The 18,666-nt window shown below is 42.0% G+C and overlaps 1 protein-coding gene across 1 annotated transcript in view; it reads right to left on the reverse strand.

Moving 5' to 3' along the window:
- LOC137532950 (mitogen-activated protein kinase 12-like) overlaps nucleotides 1–16,084 on the reverse strand; it is a 74,471-nt gene extending 58,387 nt beyond the window's left edge. Inside the window, exon 1 of the mRNA XM_068254004.1 lies at nucleotides 15,785–16,084. Coding sequence (XP_068110105.1) covers nucleotides 15,785–15,903 — 119 coding nt within the window. The 5' untranslated portion in view covers nucleotides 15,904–16,084. The remainder of the gene's footprint in view (nucleotides 1–15,784) is intronic.
- Between the last annotated feature and the right edge of the window lie 2,582 nt (nucleotides 16,085–18,666).

Here is an 18,666-nt window from a genome sequence, read left to right on the forward strand (position 1 = left end):
TCAAAAGTCTTACCTAGTCCCAACACAAGAAATTCTGTTTTTGGGGTTCAGGATAGATTCCATTTCACAAAGATTGTATCTCCCTCAGGACAAGATAGTAAAACTTCAGAAAATGATACAGCAATGTCAGGAGGAAGTTATTACAACAGTAAGACAGGTAATGAGACTGATCGGTTTTTTAACCTCCACAGCACCTTCAGTATATTGGGCACTGAAACATATAAGACCTCTTCAGCAATGGCTTCTACACAACTGGAAGGGAGCTCATACAGCTTTAGACCAAACTCTTTGCATACCAATAGAGGTAAAACAGACATTAGATTGGTGGATTCAGGAAAACAATCTTACACAAGGTCGACTGTGGAGGTGTCCAGTAACAAAGATGCCAGTCTCACAGGTTGGGGGGCCCACATAGAAGGCATCTGTTTACAGGGTACTTGGTCAAAGGAGGTAATGTCGCAATCATCAAATTTCCGAGAACTGCTTGCAGTAAAGGAAGCTTTGATACAAACGACATACAGATTGAACGGCCACCATCTACAAGTCCGTTCGGACAACATTACAGTTGTAATGTACTTGAACAAACAAGGAGGAACGAGATCAGATCAGCTTCTAGGGCTGGTGCTGCAGATATTAGACTGGGCAGAGCAGAATCTTCAGTCAATCTCAGCAGTTCATCTCAAGGGGTCTCTAAATACTATGGCAGATCTATTAAGCAGAAAGAAGATGTCAAATTCAGAGCTAAGTCTAAATCCAAAAATATTCAGAGAATTGACACAGAGATGGGGACATCCCCAGATAGATCTGTTTGCCAACTGGGAAAATACGCTTTGCACCCGGTTTTTCTCGCTAGACCCAAGAGGAGCTTTAGGAGTAGATGCATTGGCCCAGACATGGGACTTTCAGATCGCCTATGCATTTCCTCCAATCCCTCTATTGTCAATGGTATTGCAGAAACTAAGAACGACAGCAATGTATCTGATATTGATTGCGCCCAATTGGCCAAAACGACTCTGGTTCCCAATACTAAATTCAATGTTGGTGGACAGACCGATCCATTTGAGAGACAGACACAATGTACTAAGAAAAGAAGGCGAGTTGACTCAGATTCCCAATCTTCAGCTGACAGCGTGGTTTCTGAAGGGCAAATCCTAAGACAAAGAGGTTTATCTGACAAAGTGACAAAGACAATATTAAATAGTAGAAAGAAGGTTACAAGAGCTATTTACTTAAAATATTGGAAAACCTTTTGTAGCTGGAAAAAAGAGGTAGGTCTGAGATCAAATAGACTGGCGACAGTATTAGAATTCTTGCAAGACGGTATTGACAAGAAGCTGGCATTAAGTACATTAAAGTTGCAAGTTGCAGCCCTTTCAGTTTTTCTTAATAGGCGGTTAGCCTTAGAACCATTAGTTATTAGATTTATGAAATCAGTAGAACGATCCAGACCAGTAATAAAACGTTCATATCCTAGATGGGACTTAACCTTAGTGTTAAACACTCTAATGAGTGATGAGTTTGAACCATTGAGCAGTATTTCATTAAGATTGTTGACTATTAAGACAATTTTCCTCGTGGCTATGACCTCAGCAAGGAGGATAAGTGAACTGGAAGCCCTGAGTTCAGTCGAACCTTTTTGTATGGTTTTTCATGATAGAGTAGTCCTGAAGACGACAAGTGAATTCTTGCCAAAGGTAGCTACTATATCCAATAGGATGCAAGAGATTGTATTGCCATCCTTTTGCAAAAACGCCACTGATCCCAGAGAGATGAGATGGCATAACTTAGACGTCAGAAGATGTTTACTATATTACCTTGACAGAACTAAGGAATTCAGGAAATCTACAGCATTATTTATTAACTTTTCTGGAGCAACAAGAGGGAAAAGTATGTCCAAAGCATCTATAGCAAGATGGATCAAGATCTGCATTAATGAAGCATATAGACTTAAAGGTATACCATGTCCAAAGGATATAACAGCACATTCAGCTAGGTCAGTTGCAACTTCCTGGGCTTACAGAGCTGGAGCTACGGCAACCGATATCTGCAAGGCGGCAACCTGGAAGACGGTTAACACCTTCATCAGGCACTACAGGTTGGATCTACTATCGGCGGAAGAACAGGCTTTTGGAAGGAAAGTTCTTCAAGCTGTGATCCCTCCCTAAGGTTAGTGTTGTTCATTGCATATCATCTCATATGTAGCACCTGTCCTGGAGGGTTATTGGAAAAAACCAAAATTAGCTTACCTGGTAATGCTGTTTTTAATAACCCTCCAGGACAGGTGACCCACCCTAAGACTTATACGTGCACGTAAATAACGGTATGTTGTAAACATGTGTTTATGTAAGTTGTAAGTATATATTTATGTAATATGTAAGGTATTCTATCGGAACAGTTAATTGAGACGTACTGGCAGGTAGAGATTAGAGGTGGAACTTATAGAGAGCTAGTTCTTTGTGTTTCCTGTTGGGGGCGGGCCCGAATCTCATATGTAGCACCTGTCCTGGAGGGTTATTAAAAACAGCATTACCAGGTAAGCTAATTTTGGTTTTTTGGGCACTTAGAGGCACCTGATAAATAGAGTACATTATCTGCTTATAGTCACTATTTACCTTTTATAGCTGCTCATCATGGCAATTAACATTGGCACCTATGTTGGTGAAAATATTGGGGGTTAGGGTTAGGAAGCAGGGGTCTTTAGTGTTAGGAGTGTGTGTGTCTGTGGGGTTACTGTTGGGCACGAGGGGTGTTAAGGTTAGGTACCACGGCTGGTGTTAAGTTAGGCACCACTGGGGGGGTTTTAGGGTTAGGCATCAGTAGAGGGAGGGACCTGTGTAAGTGTAGGGTAAGATTAGGTCATGGTAAAATATCGATAAAGATCTGAATTAAGGAGTAGAGTATCAGTTCTTTCACCGATATTCTACATGTGGCTATCTTCGGTGCCCTTTGGTAGGTGCCGTTTTTACATATGAGCTATACAAACATGGTGTATAATACAGAGGTAACAAACAACATAAATGGGCCACTGCCTAATACAGAGTATAGCAAATATACGGCAATGACTGGAAACAACTCTGCCCTTGTGAACTTACAATCTACATTAAAATATAATTTATTTGATGCTCTTATAAGTATTTTAAGTAGATAATAGGGATCCTCAATGAGATGCAAATAATTTAGAGCTGATGTAAGATTATGCAAATTCTAAATGCAAAGTTATGCAGCTTGAAACTTGACCAATGAAATCCTGTTGAGGTGAAATTTGATTGGTCCATTTTCAAGCTACATAAATTAGCATTCAGAATTAGCATAATCCTGCATTAACTTTGAATTATTTGCTTCTTACTGACCATCCCTAGTAGAAAAGACTCTGGCTTTACTACTGTAGTAAATTGTCACGACCCAATAATATAGCTCGGGGTGATGCTTGTCTTGACTGCACAGCATAAGGCTTCAAAAACTAAATCCATAATACAGTACAATACCTTTTGAGCCGGTTCACACTTGTTCAGGAACTGTATCAGTGTTGTACGTTTTTGAAGCGGACAAAAACGGAGCCACGGATCCCAAAGTTAAAAATAGGGTCCGTCTTCACTCTGGTCAAAAAACGGATTTAGCACTTTTTCCTGTGCTGCCCTCTAGCTCGCTGTCTATAGACCTGCTCACAGTTCCCCTTGTTCAGCTTCCCAGCGCCCGGAACTTGCAGATCATCAGCCTGGTTTCCCTGCTCTTCATCCCAATGCCTGGCACACTCAGCAGTCAGATTAGCGTGGCCCGCTGTGATGATGATAGAGGTGAGCGGTGATGGAGCGTATACAGGAAGTACGCACTGTCATCGCTTGCCTCCCTCATCATCACTGTGGGCCACGCTAATCTGACTGTTGCCGGGTATTGGGATGCAGAGCGGGGGAACCAGGGTTAGTAAAAAATGGAATTTAAATGGATGCTTGCTATTTTGCAAAACTTATCCGTTTTTAGAAAAATGGATCCGTTTAAAACGCATTCCGATTTGCAACCAGACAAGTGTGGACCGAGCCTTCTAGTAAACTCCAAGGGAACAGGAAAAGTAGTTTACTATATCAGAAGTTTACTATATCACAATTGGTCATACATAGTAGTATAATTATACAGACATATTTGCTGGGATCTGAGTACTGTATTTACTGTATCAAGAGGCTTGCTATATCAGAGTTTACTATAATAACCAGCTTCTACTGTATATTTTATATTAGCTTGTGATAAAATTGGAGTCTGTATCAGGAAGACTAAAGATGGCCATACACTTATAGATGGCCACACGATTCAACTATCAGATACTGTAGATCCCTGTCAGATTTATTCTGATGCGTGTCACACACTAGGAATAGATTTTCAGTAGATTTCAGAATTAAATCTATTTAAAATGTATCAAAGGTGTTCGATCCAGTGCAATGCTATGGGCTGTCAATCTGCCTCCTCTCTCAACCCGTTGGCAATTGACCAAGATTTGTTGTCTAGACCAGTGATGATTAACCTTGGCACTCCAGCTGTGACAAAACTACAAATCCCATCATGCCTCTGACTCCCTGCATTATGCTTAGAGCTGTCAGAGTATTGTGATGCCTCATGGGACTTGTAGCTCCACCACAGCTGGTGTGCCAAGGTTAGCCATCACTGGTCTAGACGGATGCATGGATTTAGCTGTTTTCAGCTGAAAATCAGTCGACCAATAATCAGGCTGCCCGCTGCATTGACTTCTGGCTGATTCAATCAGAGAGATCGAATTGGCTGGATATTGATGGGAGAAATCAATAAGTGTATGGCCACCTTTAGTATCATTTCTTGTTATCAGTGACTCACTCACTAATGCAGGAAGCACAAACATGCAAAATAAATATTTTAAATTGGGGCACAGACAACAATAAAAATCCTCACAGACCTTCTAAGCCTTTCCCACAGTACTAAAATGATAAAAGTTTTGGCAGACATTCCACTTTAAAAAAATGGCAATTATTCAGCATAATGACTATTTAATTGAGGTCTAATTACAGTCAGGCTCTGCTGAAGCACCTTTCAGACATTGTTTAATGGGGCGCTCTGTAGGAAGGAGCCAGACAAATCGTCCTCCTCCACATTACTGAGCAGGTTATGTATGAGCGAGACCAGCCATTGCACCAGCAGCAGATCTCCATTCACATAATGCTATTTGCATGCTGCACTGAATAGTCATCACTGCTCAGCTCATTAGCTTCACTTATAATAATTCCCAGCGTATTTATCTGTGTGAGGATGCGATTTACCAGCTGCTTGCCTCTGGCAATTAGAATATAACGCAAAGGAAATGCTAATGGCTCCTTCCATTCTCCTGAGGTTACACAATGTGCATTGCCAATAAATTCCTCCAGAAGATGATAACCTGAGGTCTGCAGGTAACCAAGTTCATCTTTAGAATATCTCTTTTTGTCTGGGCGATGTCTGCTCTGCATTTTAAACTTTCTGAGCTATATTTAAATGGAAAATCAAGTGGTGTAAGCTTGTAGAGGTCAGCAGATTGATAGAGTTCCCACCTCTCCCCCCATCCCTGTTCATTATGGATCCTTCCCTATCCTCAGGGATAGGGTGAAATGAACCAAACTGAATAGGGATGGTGGAGAATATGTTTCTGCACCCTCTGCTAACATAGGCAGTGGCTATGAGATTGTTGTATGGAATTCATGTTCTTTTTTTCTCTAAGTTAGCTCTTTCACAAGGTTCTCTCAATCATCATCAAACAACCTACAAAATAGTTTTTGTGTAAAATACTACTTTATGACTCAATGTTCTGTTCTCAATCGTTTTTTCTCTATTGTTGATATCTCTGAGTCATAGCAACATTTCAGCTCTTAGTTTTGATTCTTTCTCTCACAAATGGCAGTCCTCAGCCAATGAGCATGCATCTCTTCTCACAAAATCAATGTGGCCCCTATCTCTCACATGGCGTAGACCTTGGTGGTCAATCAATACTGTCCACCTTTTCTCAGAAGGAGTAGATCATGAATGGTGAACATGTACCCCTAGAGTGGACCCAGACAGACAAGGTGGATACCAGTCATTAATGCTGCTCTACCTTCTCTCACAAATATACAGTGCTACTTCTCTGTAAACTTTGTCCCACTTTACCATTGCCTCAATACCAGTAAAGTTCAAACTTTTTTTTATACAGACTGGCCGAAATTACACCAACAAGGCACTCCACATGCTGTTAACTTACTATAGTGCATGCTTGGGTTTGGAGATTGTATCAAATGCTGGTAGAGAACAGAACACCCTTGGGCAGACAGCTGTCTTTCAACACATTAGGTAAGCAGTTAAACAATGCCAGTTAAGGTGCATCCACACCCAGTGCTTGCCACCCAAAGAGATCAGAGCTTGATCCCTTGGGCAACAGTACAGGAGCTGAGCTCTGTACAGATGACCCGCACTGCTAGAGCAGAGGGATGCTTCTGTTGTTATGGAGGTCTTGGAGGAGGAGGAGAGATGATGCATGGTGCACAAAGGAGCTTCTTCTGAAGGTACGTTAAAGAGGGGAACAATGGTCTCTGCTACCAGGAAACATAAAAACCGACTCCCTTAACAGTTGTCTACTGCATAGGGAGTAAGTGGTTAGGAGTTAGTGAGTGCGATGGGGCAAGTCTGATGGATGGTCACAAACAGCATGTATTAGCTAAAGTACAAAATTTAATATATACAAAATGTGTCATATCAAAAAGTGTATTATTAAAAGGACAAAATAGATTATTCAAGGATCAAGAAAACATGAGAGGTCCGTGTAATTGTTGAGGCCCAAAGGTCCCATGGCTTCTGATTGTAAAATTAACATGGCTTCTTCTCTTTTAAGTCTTCAGACTTGCCCCACCCCACTCACTAATTCCTAATCACTTACTCCCTATGTAGTAGACAATTGTTAAAGCGGTATCATCACCATAAAAATCAAATTTTAACAGCAACTGGTCTGAGTGTATTAAGTGATAAAGATGCTAATCCTGCATTCAAAACTTTCAAAACTTTTACTGCTGTTATGCTTTGGAGTTATCATATACTTAAGGAGCACTGGCCCTTTAGAAGTCGGTGCCAAAGAATTGCATGCTGGGGGTTCTTTTTATCTATAATGTATTCCTCCTCTTTCCTTTATTTCCCTGCCAGCTGCTTATCTGAAACACGATCCCCTACTCACTTGTGTTTACAAGCAAGGCTGAGGCGACTCAGCGATTGGAGGAGACAAGAAAAAAAAGTAAAGGGCAGAAATGACATCACGAGTAAGCCTTAACTGTGGGCAAAAGACATGGCCCCCACCACTAACAGAATTCTCGTCATTTACTATATAACATTCACTGAAATCAAAACGTGGACTGTACAATACATGTGTTATATAAGTAGATCAAGTATTTATCTACTTATATATGTATTTTTTTCCCCTGGCATAGTATGGCTGATCCTACTGCTTTAAGGGAGTCAGTTTTTATGTTTATTTTCCTTCCCTTCCAATAATCCCTCACATGGATTGTATTGCACAATCCAATTTACGGTTGGATTATTTATGCACTATGGAGCACTTTTTGCTTATTCACTCTTTTCAGGTCTATACCTTTACTTCACCTTTGCCCTATTTTCCCCACTTTCTGCTCCCCATCAATATTTTTTGGTACCTAACTGAATTCAGCCGTTATACCTTGTTTGGCCGCTAGATGGAGTATTTCCTCCATTGCGTCCTTTCTTACGCTTACACCATGCATAATAATGCTTAACGTGAGCATCAATTTGGCTCGCATACATTCTAGAGGACATGCGTATGGACGGACGCGTACGTCACGCCATGACGCAAATGCGCTCCAGGCGTGCGCACGCATATTGCGGATTATAGGGTGGTGTAATGTCAGCTAGTGCAGCCCCGTACGTTGTGCAGCCCCACATGCGCAGTAGGAGCCTGCGTACCATTAAATTGTGCAGCCACGTAAAACGTCCTAAATATCTCCGCTTCCACACCACGTACACTCCCGAAATTTTCAGGGGAGGGAGGGGACCCCCAGATCTAGCTCTGTGTCGAATTGCAGCCCCCGAGCCCCGCTGGTTCCCGAGACTGATTGCAGCAAACCTATCTTGGGAACTAGCGGGGCTCGGGGGCTGCAATTCGACACAGAGCTAGATCTGGGGTCCCCTCCCTCCCCTGAAAATTTTGGGAGTGTACGTGGTGCGGAAGCAGAGATATTTCAGGTAAATAATGTCTAACTTCCCACTGAGCATGCGTGATACTCAGCGAGGAAGGCTGCTTCCGGGCTGCCGATATTTAACCAGAAGCCATTGCGTATGCATTTATAGCCTCCATAGAAGCGCAGGCTGTGCAGCAGTGCGTGAAACGGCTGTCAGGCATCCTGTACCTGGCACCCACCACCACCACCACACACCTTTGGTATGTGTAATAGTCATTCAATATACCTTTTGTATTTGCACTTATGGATATTTTTGCAACAATAAAATAAGCAACTGCAGCAGTGCCAGCTTTTCCCTTTTCTCTACCTGCTTGCATGAATTAAATCGCCTTTAGGCACTACAAATACCAGTATACCAATAGGTGAAAATGTTTTGAGATGCCTACTCTCTAGTCTTGACCGGTTTCGGCTCTATGCCGTCATCAGAGGTCAAGAAAAGGTTTCACTTATTGGGATGCAGTTAATTAAAAAAATGGCTGCAATAACAGTGTCATGTGACCTAACCTTCCAGCTGAAATATAAGGTACCAGGAGTTGCCATTTTCAGATATTAGCATTCATCCCTTGTGTAATGGATGAGCACCAGCATGGATGAGTGTTTGGTAGGACTCCCGAAGTTCAGATCCAATTTATTAATTTATTTATTTGAGAGACGGGTTGACGAGGCGTTTATGTATTTTTCATTTGTCAACATCTACAATAACATCCAATAGATTAAACAGCCTTTGCTATACTATTTCTGAAAACAGCCCCTCCGGAATTATCGTTCCGCCGCACGATTTATAGTCTGATTTTCCCCCCAGAAGCAATTTACCAGAGCAAGCGACGGAGATGCAAATTCACGGATGGATTTCTGTATCATTTTGACTGAGCCGTAACAGGGCCATTAAAAGGGAATTACTCTGTGCGTGTTGCTGAAGCAGCCTGATTATGGATGGCTTCCAGCACAACTACCAATAAATCCTCCCCGGACTAGATGTGTTCTGGTTTCCTGGGCTAAATCCGCTATCATTTATCTGCGACCGACAATCACACGGCTGTCAGCAGTGACATGGATGCAGACTGATAGGGGCTTGTGCTGAAGGGAAATATTTACTCTTCAGCCCATTTGCCAATAAAAGCTATATGTGTTGGGCTCATGTAAGGTCAGATAAGGGTAAAGGCTTAACACAGTCTCACTATAGGCACACAGACATGACTGAATCGATAAGGATCTTATGGTCAGTTACACAATTTAGGAATCCCTTTGATTGGCAGAATTCAAACTTTACTGTGCTGTACGGACATGAGATGACACACAATCGAAGTATTTTACTATTGTCAAGAGGGAACACATTTATTTAGATGCCCAGTACTGGTGATGGGCAGTGGTGTAGCTAAAGAGCTATGAGCTCCAGTGCAAGTTTTACATTGGGCTCCCCCAAGCACTCTATACATAACAATTGATACGGCGCACTAAAACCAATCAAGGTCAGCCACAGTGTTAGAGGTTCAAGAAGGGACTGGGGAACAGCTTATTTTTTATTATTACCAGCACAGGACCAATAAACAGCTAATACTGCGGTTGAGGGAGGGCTCTTTGGGGCCTCTCTGGCCCAAGGGCCCCTCTGTGGTAGCAACCTCTGCACCCCCTATTGCTACTCCACTGGGATGGGTGAACACGGCCCAGGGTGTTTGGCCAGGTGAACAACAAACACGCAAATCTTGATTTGAATGTGAATTTGCGAATGCATTTGCCCCAGAGAACTCCATCCCTATTGGCCAGCTTACTTTAGTTGAAAGGCCATGCAGGGCATTATGGGACAGAAGGTCATTGTGTAAAAGTTCACACATGTCAGAGGTCCAAAACACAAGCACAATCTGATGCGAACAGGGCAGGTTCAGGAAAACCTATTTGCGGGGGGAGGGGCAGCCTCAATCTCTTCTCAGCACTCCGATGACTGCAATCGGCGACTCTCTATCCTGATAAGGATCAGTAGTTTCAGGGCTTGAGGCAACCGGTTACACCTTGTAAAGTTATAGAGTGAAAAGTGTTGACATAACATGCTGGGCACTTCTGTTCTTATGGGATTTGGTGGCCAGTCCCTACAAGCATGCATTGATGTGAAGAAATTAAAGAGAACCCGAGGCGGGGTTCTCACAACAAAATCCCCCTACAGAGGCTGGCTCTGCCTATCGAGCCCAGCCTCTGTTGCTAATCAGATCCCCCCTAAATCCCCCCTGCACTCAGCCAGACCCCATAAATCACAGCCGCGCTGTGCGGCTGTGTTTACCTTCCGAACATCAGTCTCGGCGCTCTCCCCGCCTCATGCAGAGCTCCGGTCCCCGCCCGCGTCCCTTCCCTCCAATCAGCGTGGAGGGAAGGGATGTGGGCGGGGACCGGAGCGATACAGGAGGCGGGGGAGAGCAGAGACTGACGTTCGGAAGCTAAACACAGCCGCTGCTGACACGCTGCGTGTCGGCAGCGCGGCTGAGATTTATGGGGTCTGGCTGAGCGCAGGGGGGATTTAGGGGGGATCTGATTAGCAACAGAGGCTGGGCTCGATAGGCAGAGCAGCCTCTGTAGGGGGATTTTTAATCTTGCTAAAACATGACTTGAAAACATATGTACACAAATAAGCTTGCCATAAACCTGACCATCGCAAAGATTGGCAGAATTCACTACCTTTTATGCGAGGAAATTACAATAACAAATATCTGAGGAGCACATGACCGTGTCTATTGGTAAAAACCGGTATAGCATACAACTAGAGACGAGGGTCTTTGCTGATCCCCCCCACTGATGTGCCTGTTACAGTGGGGTGTAGCTATCTCGTCCCCTGTGTTACCATAGGACCTACTTCACGGTCATATGCACCTCCGACAGTAAAAATGCCTATATTATTGTTGACACATTGCAAATTACAAATGGCTGTATGCGTGTGGCCACCCCTAGATTTAGGGGGATGTCTAACACACGCTAGTAACGTCAGTGGACAGCCAAAAATAAGGGCCCCATAGGGGTCAATAACATAGGTAAGGACCCTTCACGGAAGGGATACTGGGGTAGCAAGTAAACAGTGGGTGCATACAGTGTATATACATATATATAGTGCTCTCAACAATTGTTTCACCCCAATATGGGGCGTCGTCAGAAGATAATCGTGCACAAAAATAATAAACACAGGTATAGCAATCCCCCCACCAAGTGACAAAGTTTCCCCCAGCAATAGCCCAGGTCAGAGCTCAGTGGGGGGATCAGCAAAGACCCTCGTCTCTAGTTGTATGCTATACCAGTTTTGACCAATAGACACGGTTATGTGCTCCTCAGAGATTTTTTTATTGTAATTCCCTCACATAAAAGGTAGTGAATTCTGCCAATCTTTGCGACGTTCAGGTTTTTGGTAAACTTATTTGTGTGGTCTCTAGCCCTTTGGGCAAAGTGTAATTATTGTCCTTTACCAGTAACCCCATTCGGTAGTGTGACAACTAAAACATGACTTGTCCATATGGACATTACTGATGCACCTACTGCCTTTTCAGCCCCCTAGAGCTGGAGGGATAACTGGCATAGATAACATTTGGAAATCATTAGGCTCAAGGTGTGAGGACAAGGCAAACTAAGCACTCAAAATCGCTTCAGAATGGCAGAAAATCACTATGGAATACGCCAAAAAAACTCACTACAACGATTTGCAATTTTTTGTGTGCCCCAGCCCTAAGGGCCATACAGGCTACATTGCAAGAGCATTCCATACACTCAGCAGAGTCTTGAAACATATATTGACAAAATGTATCATGAAATTTCCACGTTTGTTCTTTTTTTCCCTTTTGTTTAGTTTTTTCACTATATTCAGTAAGTCATAAAGTTCAGCTCTCATTGAATGCTACCATACAATCTTTATTGGTTGCATCAAATTCTACAAGAATTGATCAGTGAATCAAATTCTACAAAAATTGATCAGTTACCTTCTATTGCAAAAAAAATTCTAGCTCAATAATAAAATAAAGAACTTTAGATTTTTCTGTACAAACAATCGTTTTTATCCGATTGCTTTAAAATTGGATCATTCTATTGTATCATGAGTGACAAGTCAACCTAAAGACCCCTTTTACACTTGCCTTGATAATCTGCATTGCGTTACCCTGATTTAGCGCAAGGGCAATGCAAGTTTATGAAGCCTTTCACACTAATGGAGTCACATCTCGTTGCACCAGAAGTGCTAGATCCCACCACAAAGTCAACGGCATGTTACCGTCGGACTTCCATGGCAAGTAACGTAAGTCAATGGGCGATGATAGAATTGTAAACATGTTGGCATTGCTGGTTCTTTGTGCATGCGCATAATAATGAGAATACGACAGTGAGGGGCATGCAATGCTTATATGACCCTATTGGTACACTCTGTTGCAGGGTCATATAATTGACATTTTATGTTGTGGTGCAATGTGTCGGGGTTGGTACATTGCACCGCAATCACACAGACCAGGTGTAAGACCGGCCTAAAGGAAGTACACAAGATTATCACTCAGAGACCCATTTACAATTTTTTAAAGAGACAATGAAGCAAAAAAAATTATGATATAATGAATTGGTTGTGTAGTACGGATAATTACTAGAACATTGGTAGCAAAGAAAATATTCTCATATTTTTATTTTCAGTTATATAGTGTTTCTTATAACATTGCATAATTCTCTAATATTTGCAGTTTACACACTACTCAGAATTCTAAATGATTTTACAGAGCAGGCCAGTGAACTATTGACCTGTCCTCTGGAGAGAAAAAGAAAATACAGTGATTGACAGTTGAGATAACAAGCTTCAGAGGACAGAACTCTCTGCGATTTTGAAAGTCTTGGAGCTCAATTGCTCTTTTACATACATAACAGCTGGAGTTTCTTAACTCTTCCTGTACTGGAAACAATATTAGACGTATGTCTCTGCTCCTAATGTTTTATTTCTTATCTGTACATATAAATCATTATATCATATTTTTTTTTTTCGCTTCAGTGTCTCTTTAAGTACAGCCAAGTATAGGTACACAAACACTTAGCTAAAAGTCTGGGTTGGCAGCACAGTGTTTGGGAAGGGATTGAAGTGACTTTGGCACTGGGGTAGGGCAGGGGTGTAGAGAAAGGGCAGTAGTTGAGGTAGGGTAAGACTAGTTTGGAAAGGGGGTTTAATGATAGGGCAAGAAAGTTGAGAATACTCATAATGAGGATGGATCAGTTCCTATATCCAGCACTGTAATGACAGCTCAGAATTCGCCACAGATCCAGTACCGGGAGAGTCAAAGTCCTAGGGCTAGTTACATCATATTGGTGTTCCCTTCACCCTTTCTTTATAGTGTCAGTCAAGCACTGCTCCTAGTACTATTACAGTAAATTTGAAAAATAACTCATATATAAATAGGATATATAGAGTATATATTTAGTGTTTGTAAAATGTAACTTTTAATTACAATAATGCTAGTATGCAGGTATGGCAAAGGATATAAAATCTGGATGTCACATTGATTTGCAGCAATTGGCCAAACGCATGTTTCATGGCTTTTTACATTGGCATATAGTCGCGGTTCAGAGGTTGTGGCATGGGGTAATTAAGAAATCATCATACAGAGTGGATCATAAATATGAGTCAGAGAATATTTCAGATATTCACTTAAAGAGAAACCATGGCCAAGAACTAAACTTCATCCCAATCAGTAGCTGATACCCCCTTTTCCCCCAATAAATCTTTTATTTTTCTCAACTGGATCAGCAGGGGGCTCTGTATGGATGATATTGTGTTGAAGCCCCTCCCACGGTGTGATGTCAGGACCATGGTGCTGACATCACACTGTGGGAGCCTTGCTGCATTGTGGGAAATATCAGCTGTTTCCAACTGCCAAAAAAAAGCAAGCAGCAGATACTTCCACTGACATCACCTGCCAGCAGTAAAAATGTCACCATGTGATAAATGTCAAAATGTAAATCAGGGAGAGGAACGATTTTACAATGAGCAAACACTGACTAAAGCCTTTATATATGTTTGTAAAAATTAAGCACTTTTGTTCATTTTCACTGGAGTTCCTCTTTAAGTATAAATCATAAGCACTTTAGGTGTAAAATGCCATCAGTTGGCCTGTTGTGTGAGGAGTCCCTCCGGTATCGTTGGCGTAGCTCATCAGCATAATGCAGGCTTTGCCACCAATACTGGAGGCACTCCCTACACTACACGCCGACTGACGGCTTTTACTCCTAATGTGCTTATTGCTGCACATAATAATCTATATGATCAACATCTATTCAGCAGGGGCGCAACTATAGATCATGGGGCTCCCCAGCAAACCTTTGATGGCCCCCTCCAATGTTTGCACCCCTTCCCAACCCCTGATGACCCTGACAGCCTGGGGGCCCAACTTGCATGGGTCATAAAACAAGTGTGGACATCGTAATCTTCACACCCATAACAAGATTTATCAAAAGGGAGTGAAGAAGTAGTTGGGACCCCCTTACAGCTCTGGACCCCCCTGCAGGCGCAGGGGCTGCTCCCCTCCCCTGTAGTTATGCCCCTGCTATCCAGTGATCACATTTATCTACTTATTTGATTTATACTGAAGTGGATATGTAAAATATTCTGGAGAACCTCTGACTCATATTTATGATCTACACACTGTATGATGATGTTTTATGATCTACACTGTATGATGATGTTTTATGATCTATTCTACACTGTATGATGATGTTTTATGATCTATTCTGAACTGTATGATGATGTTTTTAATTACCCCATGTCATCACAACCTCTGAACTGCTACTATTTGCCTCTGAAGAAGGGACCAGTGTAAAAAGCTGTGAAACGTGCATTAGGCCAATTACTGCAAATCAATGTGACATCCAGATTTGATATCATGTTTGTCATATCTGCATACCAGCATTATTGTTATTAAAAGTTACATTTTACAAATACTGTATTTGTTACTTACGGCCCAGGGGCAAAACCCCAGATTTTCAAGGGGGGATTCCTGAAAGGTCTCCCTCAGTGATGCACAATACAGTATAATAATATGGTAGGGCATCATGCTGGGTACACACAATGCAATTTACCATCCAACTGACAGGATCTGACAATTATTTCCCAAATGTCCGATCTGCTCCCGATCGACAACAGGATCGATCAGGAGCAGTTTGGATACAGATAATAATGAGGACAGCCGAAACATTGGTAAGGAAGTGTCCACTGGTCCCCAGACACTGCACCAGCCCTGGTCTGAGGGGGATTCTGGCCAGCTGTAACCCCCCCTGTGTTTGCCTATGGGCCCCATAATCCCTCGCCTCTTTGGTTTTCTTCTATTATTCTTTAATGTATAAATAGGCCTCAATCTTTCATAAAGTGACGTGCTGAGAAGCAGATGATCAGCTAAACAGCCAGGCAATACATATGGTTTAGAAGGAAATAAACATGGCAGCCTCCATATCCCTCTCACTACAGGGTCACTTTAAAATGTTTATGTTGTGACAAGACTACATACTCTGCAGCAGATGCCATCACTATATACAGTATATATAATACTAAATATGAACAATAAGCCACTTACCAGACTGTCCCATAGGCTCCAGAACCGACGGCCTTTAGTTCTTTGTACCGTAATGGAACCTCCCATCTAGTTTTATTAATCTCCAGAGGATAGAAGCCTTTCCTGGGTGCTATCGCCATAGTGGTGTATATCGTAGCTGAGGGTTTATCTCTGCGGTTCTGGGACTGTGAATCTTATCTCGGCCCCCCAGGTGGGATCCTCCCACCTCAGGTATTTCAAGCAAACAGACTGACTTCCTCCACTCTGTACATGAAAGATGGCACAGCTCTTGCACAAGGAATTTACTAGAGTTCTGACTGCAAGGGAAATTGCAGGCAAGGCTGTTACATACATGTTGCAACACATCTGAGCGTTCGTATCAGGTCTGAAAATGAAAGCAAAACTCGCCCCAGAATCAGCAAACTGACTTTTGCCCTTGTTAGGCTTCCGCGGACACATTTAAAAAAAAAACCCACAAGAATAGAATAATTTGCCTGCAAGCTACAATAGCTATAATGATTAACATTCCTGGAGTATACACTGAGTGGCCACCCCTTATTTGAAAGGAAACCAGTCCAACATTGACGTAGCATGACAATCATCCCTAAAGCAAACCTGAAGAGAAAAAAAAATTGTATGATATAATGAATTGTATGTGTAGTACAGATAAGAAATAGAATATTATATAAGAAAAGAGTCTCATATTTTTATTTTCAGTTATACAGCTTTTTTTTTTTTTTTTTTAAATAACATTTGCAGTTTTAAAACAAACTGTCTTTCAACCTCCTCACGAGGTTGAAAGACTGAACGAGGGATGATCGTCAGTTCAACAAAGAGTTGGTGCTAACATCTCTGAAACTATGACTCTTTTAGGATTTTCTCACCCACCAGTATCTCGGGTGGTTAGAGAGTGGCAGATGAGAAAAAAAACTTCAAGCAATAAGGACTATTTTGGTTGAAAAAGTCTGGTGAATGAGAGAGGTAAAAGGTGAGTAGAACGCATAGTCTGCAGCAACAGAAGGGCAACAACATGACAAATTACAGCTGAAATCAATGCAGGTGCATCACAATGCATATCCCAGAGGATGGACTTTAGCAGTAGGAGACCATAAAAAAGTGCCTTTGGTATCACAGAAAAATAGGAAAAGACACCTGTTGTGGGTCCTTGCCAGCATGCTCACATGGTCTCAAATTGGTTTGAGGAACAACAATCAGAGTTTAACCTGCTTCCATGGCCAGCTCAGTCCCCTGACCTCAATCCTATTGAGCACTTGTGGGACAAAGTCGAAAGATCACTTCAAAGCTTGGAAATGCCACAATCTAATCTGATGTGACTTAGAGCTGTGTCAGCGTGGGCCAACATTCCTCAGCAACAGTATCAGCATCTTCTTGAGTCCATGCCAAGAAGAATATTGGCTGTAATCAGCGCTAAAGGTGGACAAACTCGCCGCTCGGTGTGCATTTCATTTGTACTTGTGCCTATTGTCTATACCCAATGCCCTCATGACCCATTTGCCCTCATGACCCTCATAATGAGATTCATGTGTATTTCTAAACATGTTACATCAAGGCCCATATTGCCCCCTGAACAGTAATTCAATTACAATTCATTTTACTCACTTAAAGCCATAAGAGAATTCCCTTGCTGTCCATAATTTACAAATATTTCCTTATTAGCAGTGCTGTGAGCTTGCCTGATGTCAATTACCCATTTGCAATAATGATTATGTGAAATTATCATTCTTTATAGTATCAGATGGTCTTTCTCTCTACAGATATGCTGTTTGGCTCTCTGCTGATCACTGTGCTCTGTTGTAGGAGGGGAGGGTTGAGGTGAACGGGAGTGACCTGCCAGTGCATGCAGCAGTGGAATTCAAGCATGCCAAATTGCCATTGATTTATTTATTTATTTAAGTATTTCTATAGGGCGAACATATTACGCAGCACTGTACAGAGTATATTGTCTTGTCACTAACTGTCCCTCAGAGGGGCTCACAATCTCATCCCTACCATAGTCATATGTCTATACAGTATATGTATTGTGTAGTGCATGTATCATAGTCTAGGGCCAATTTTTTAGGGGGAAGCCAGTTAACTTATCTGTATGTTTTTGGGATGTGGGAGGAAACTGGAGTGCCCAGAGGAAACCCACACAGACACGGGGAGAACATACAAACTCCTTGCAGATGTTGACCTGACTGGGACCCACCGCTGCAAGGTGAGAGCGCTAACCACTACGCCACCATACTGCCCAGTGATGAGCCTGAATTTCTCATAGTAGTAATTCTGCAGCAAAATTTGCAATTATGATGCAAAATTTTAATGTGAGATTACTACTGCGAAATTAATATTGCATGTCATTGTAATTAGAATGCGTGATTTCACAGTGAATTGTAATTCCCTAAAATATTCAACTGTGCAAAAATATATTTTCTTATGTCCATTGACTTCAACACATTTGGTGAAAAATAATTTTTGCTCATAGATTTTGGCATATATGTACTGATCTATGGAGAAATGTGTTTTGAAATATGTTCATTAATTACATGAAATCAAGATTACATGCAAAATTTTAATCATGATGATATAAAAATTCACGCAATCACAATTATCTATTACGATCAATACTACTGATTGCTGATAAGCTATTAGAGGGCAGTGGGGGACGATTGTACATGGTTGGAAAAGGTATAATTTTGGACAACCCAAGTCGTAAATATGTATGGATTAAATACCTCCCCATACCTTTTCCAGCAACCTCCCCACTGCTACCCAAATCTGTGCTCAACAAGAGTATACACATATATGTGATCTGTCATCAAGTGTGCATCAAACTTGATTCATATTGTCTGTAGACCATTCCTTTTCTGCCTTCTCCCAGATTATTGTTACAGTATCTTTTA

The sequence above is a fragment of the Hyperolius riggenbachi genome, chromosome 9 (assembly GCF_040937935.1).
Source record: "Hyperolius riggenbachi isolate aHypRig1 chromosome 9, aHypRig1.pri, whole genome shotgun sequence".
Classification (NCBI taxonomy): Eukaryota; Metazoa; Chordata; class Amphibia; order Anura; family Hyperoliidae; genus Hyperolius; species Hyperolius riggenbachi.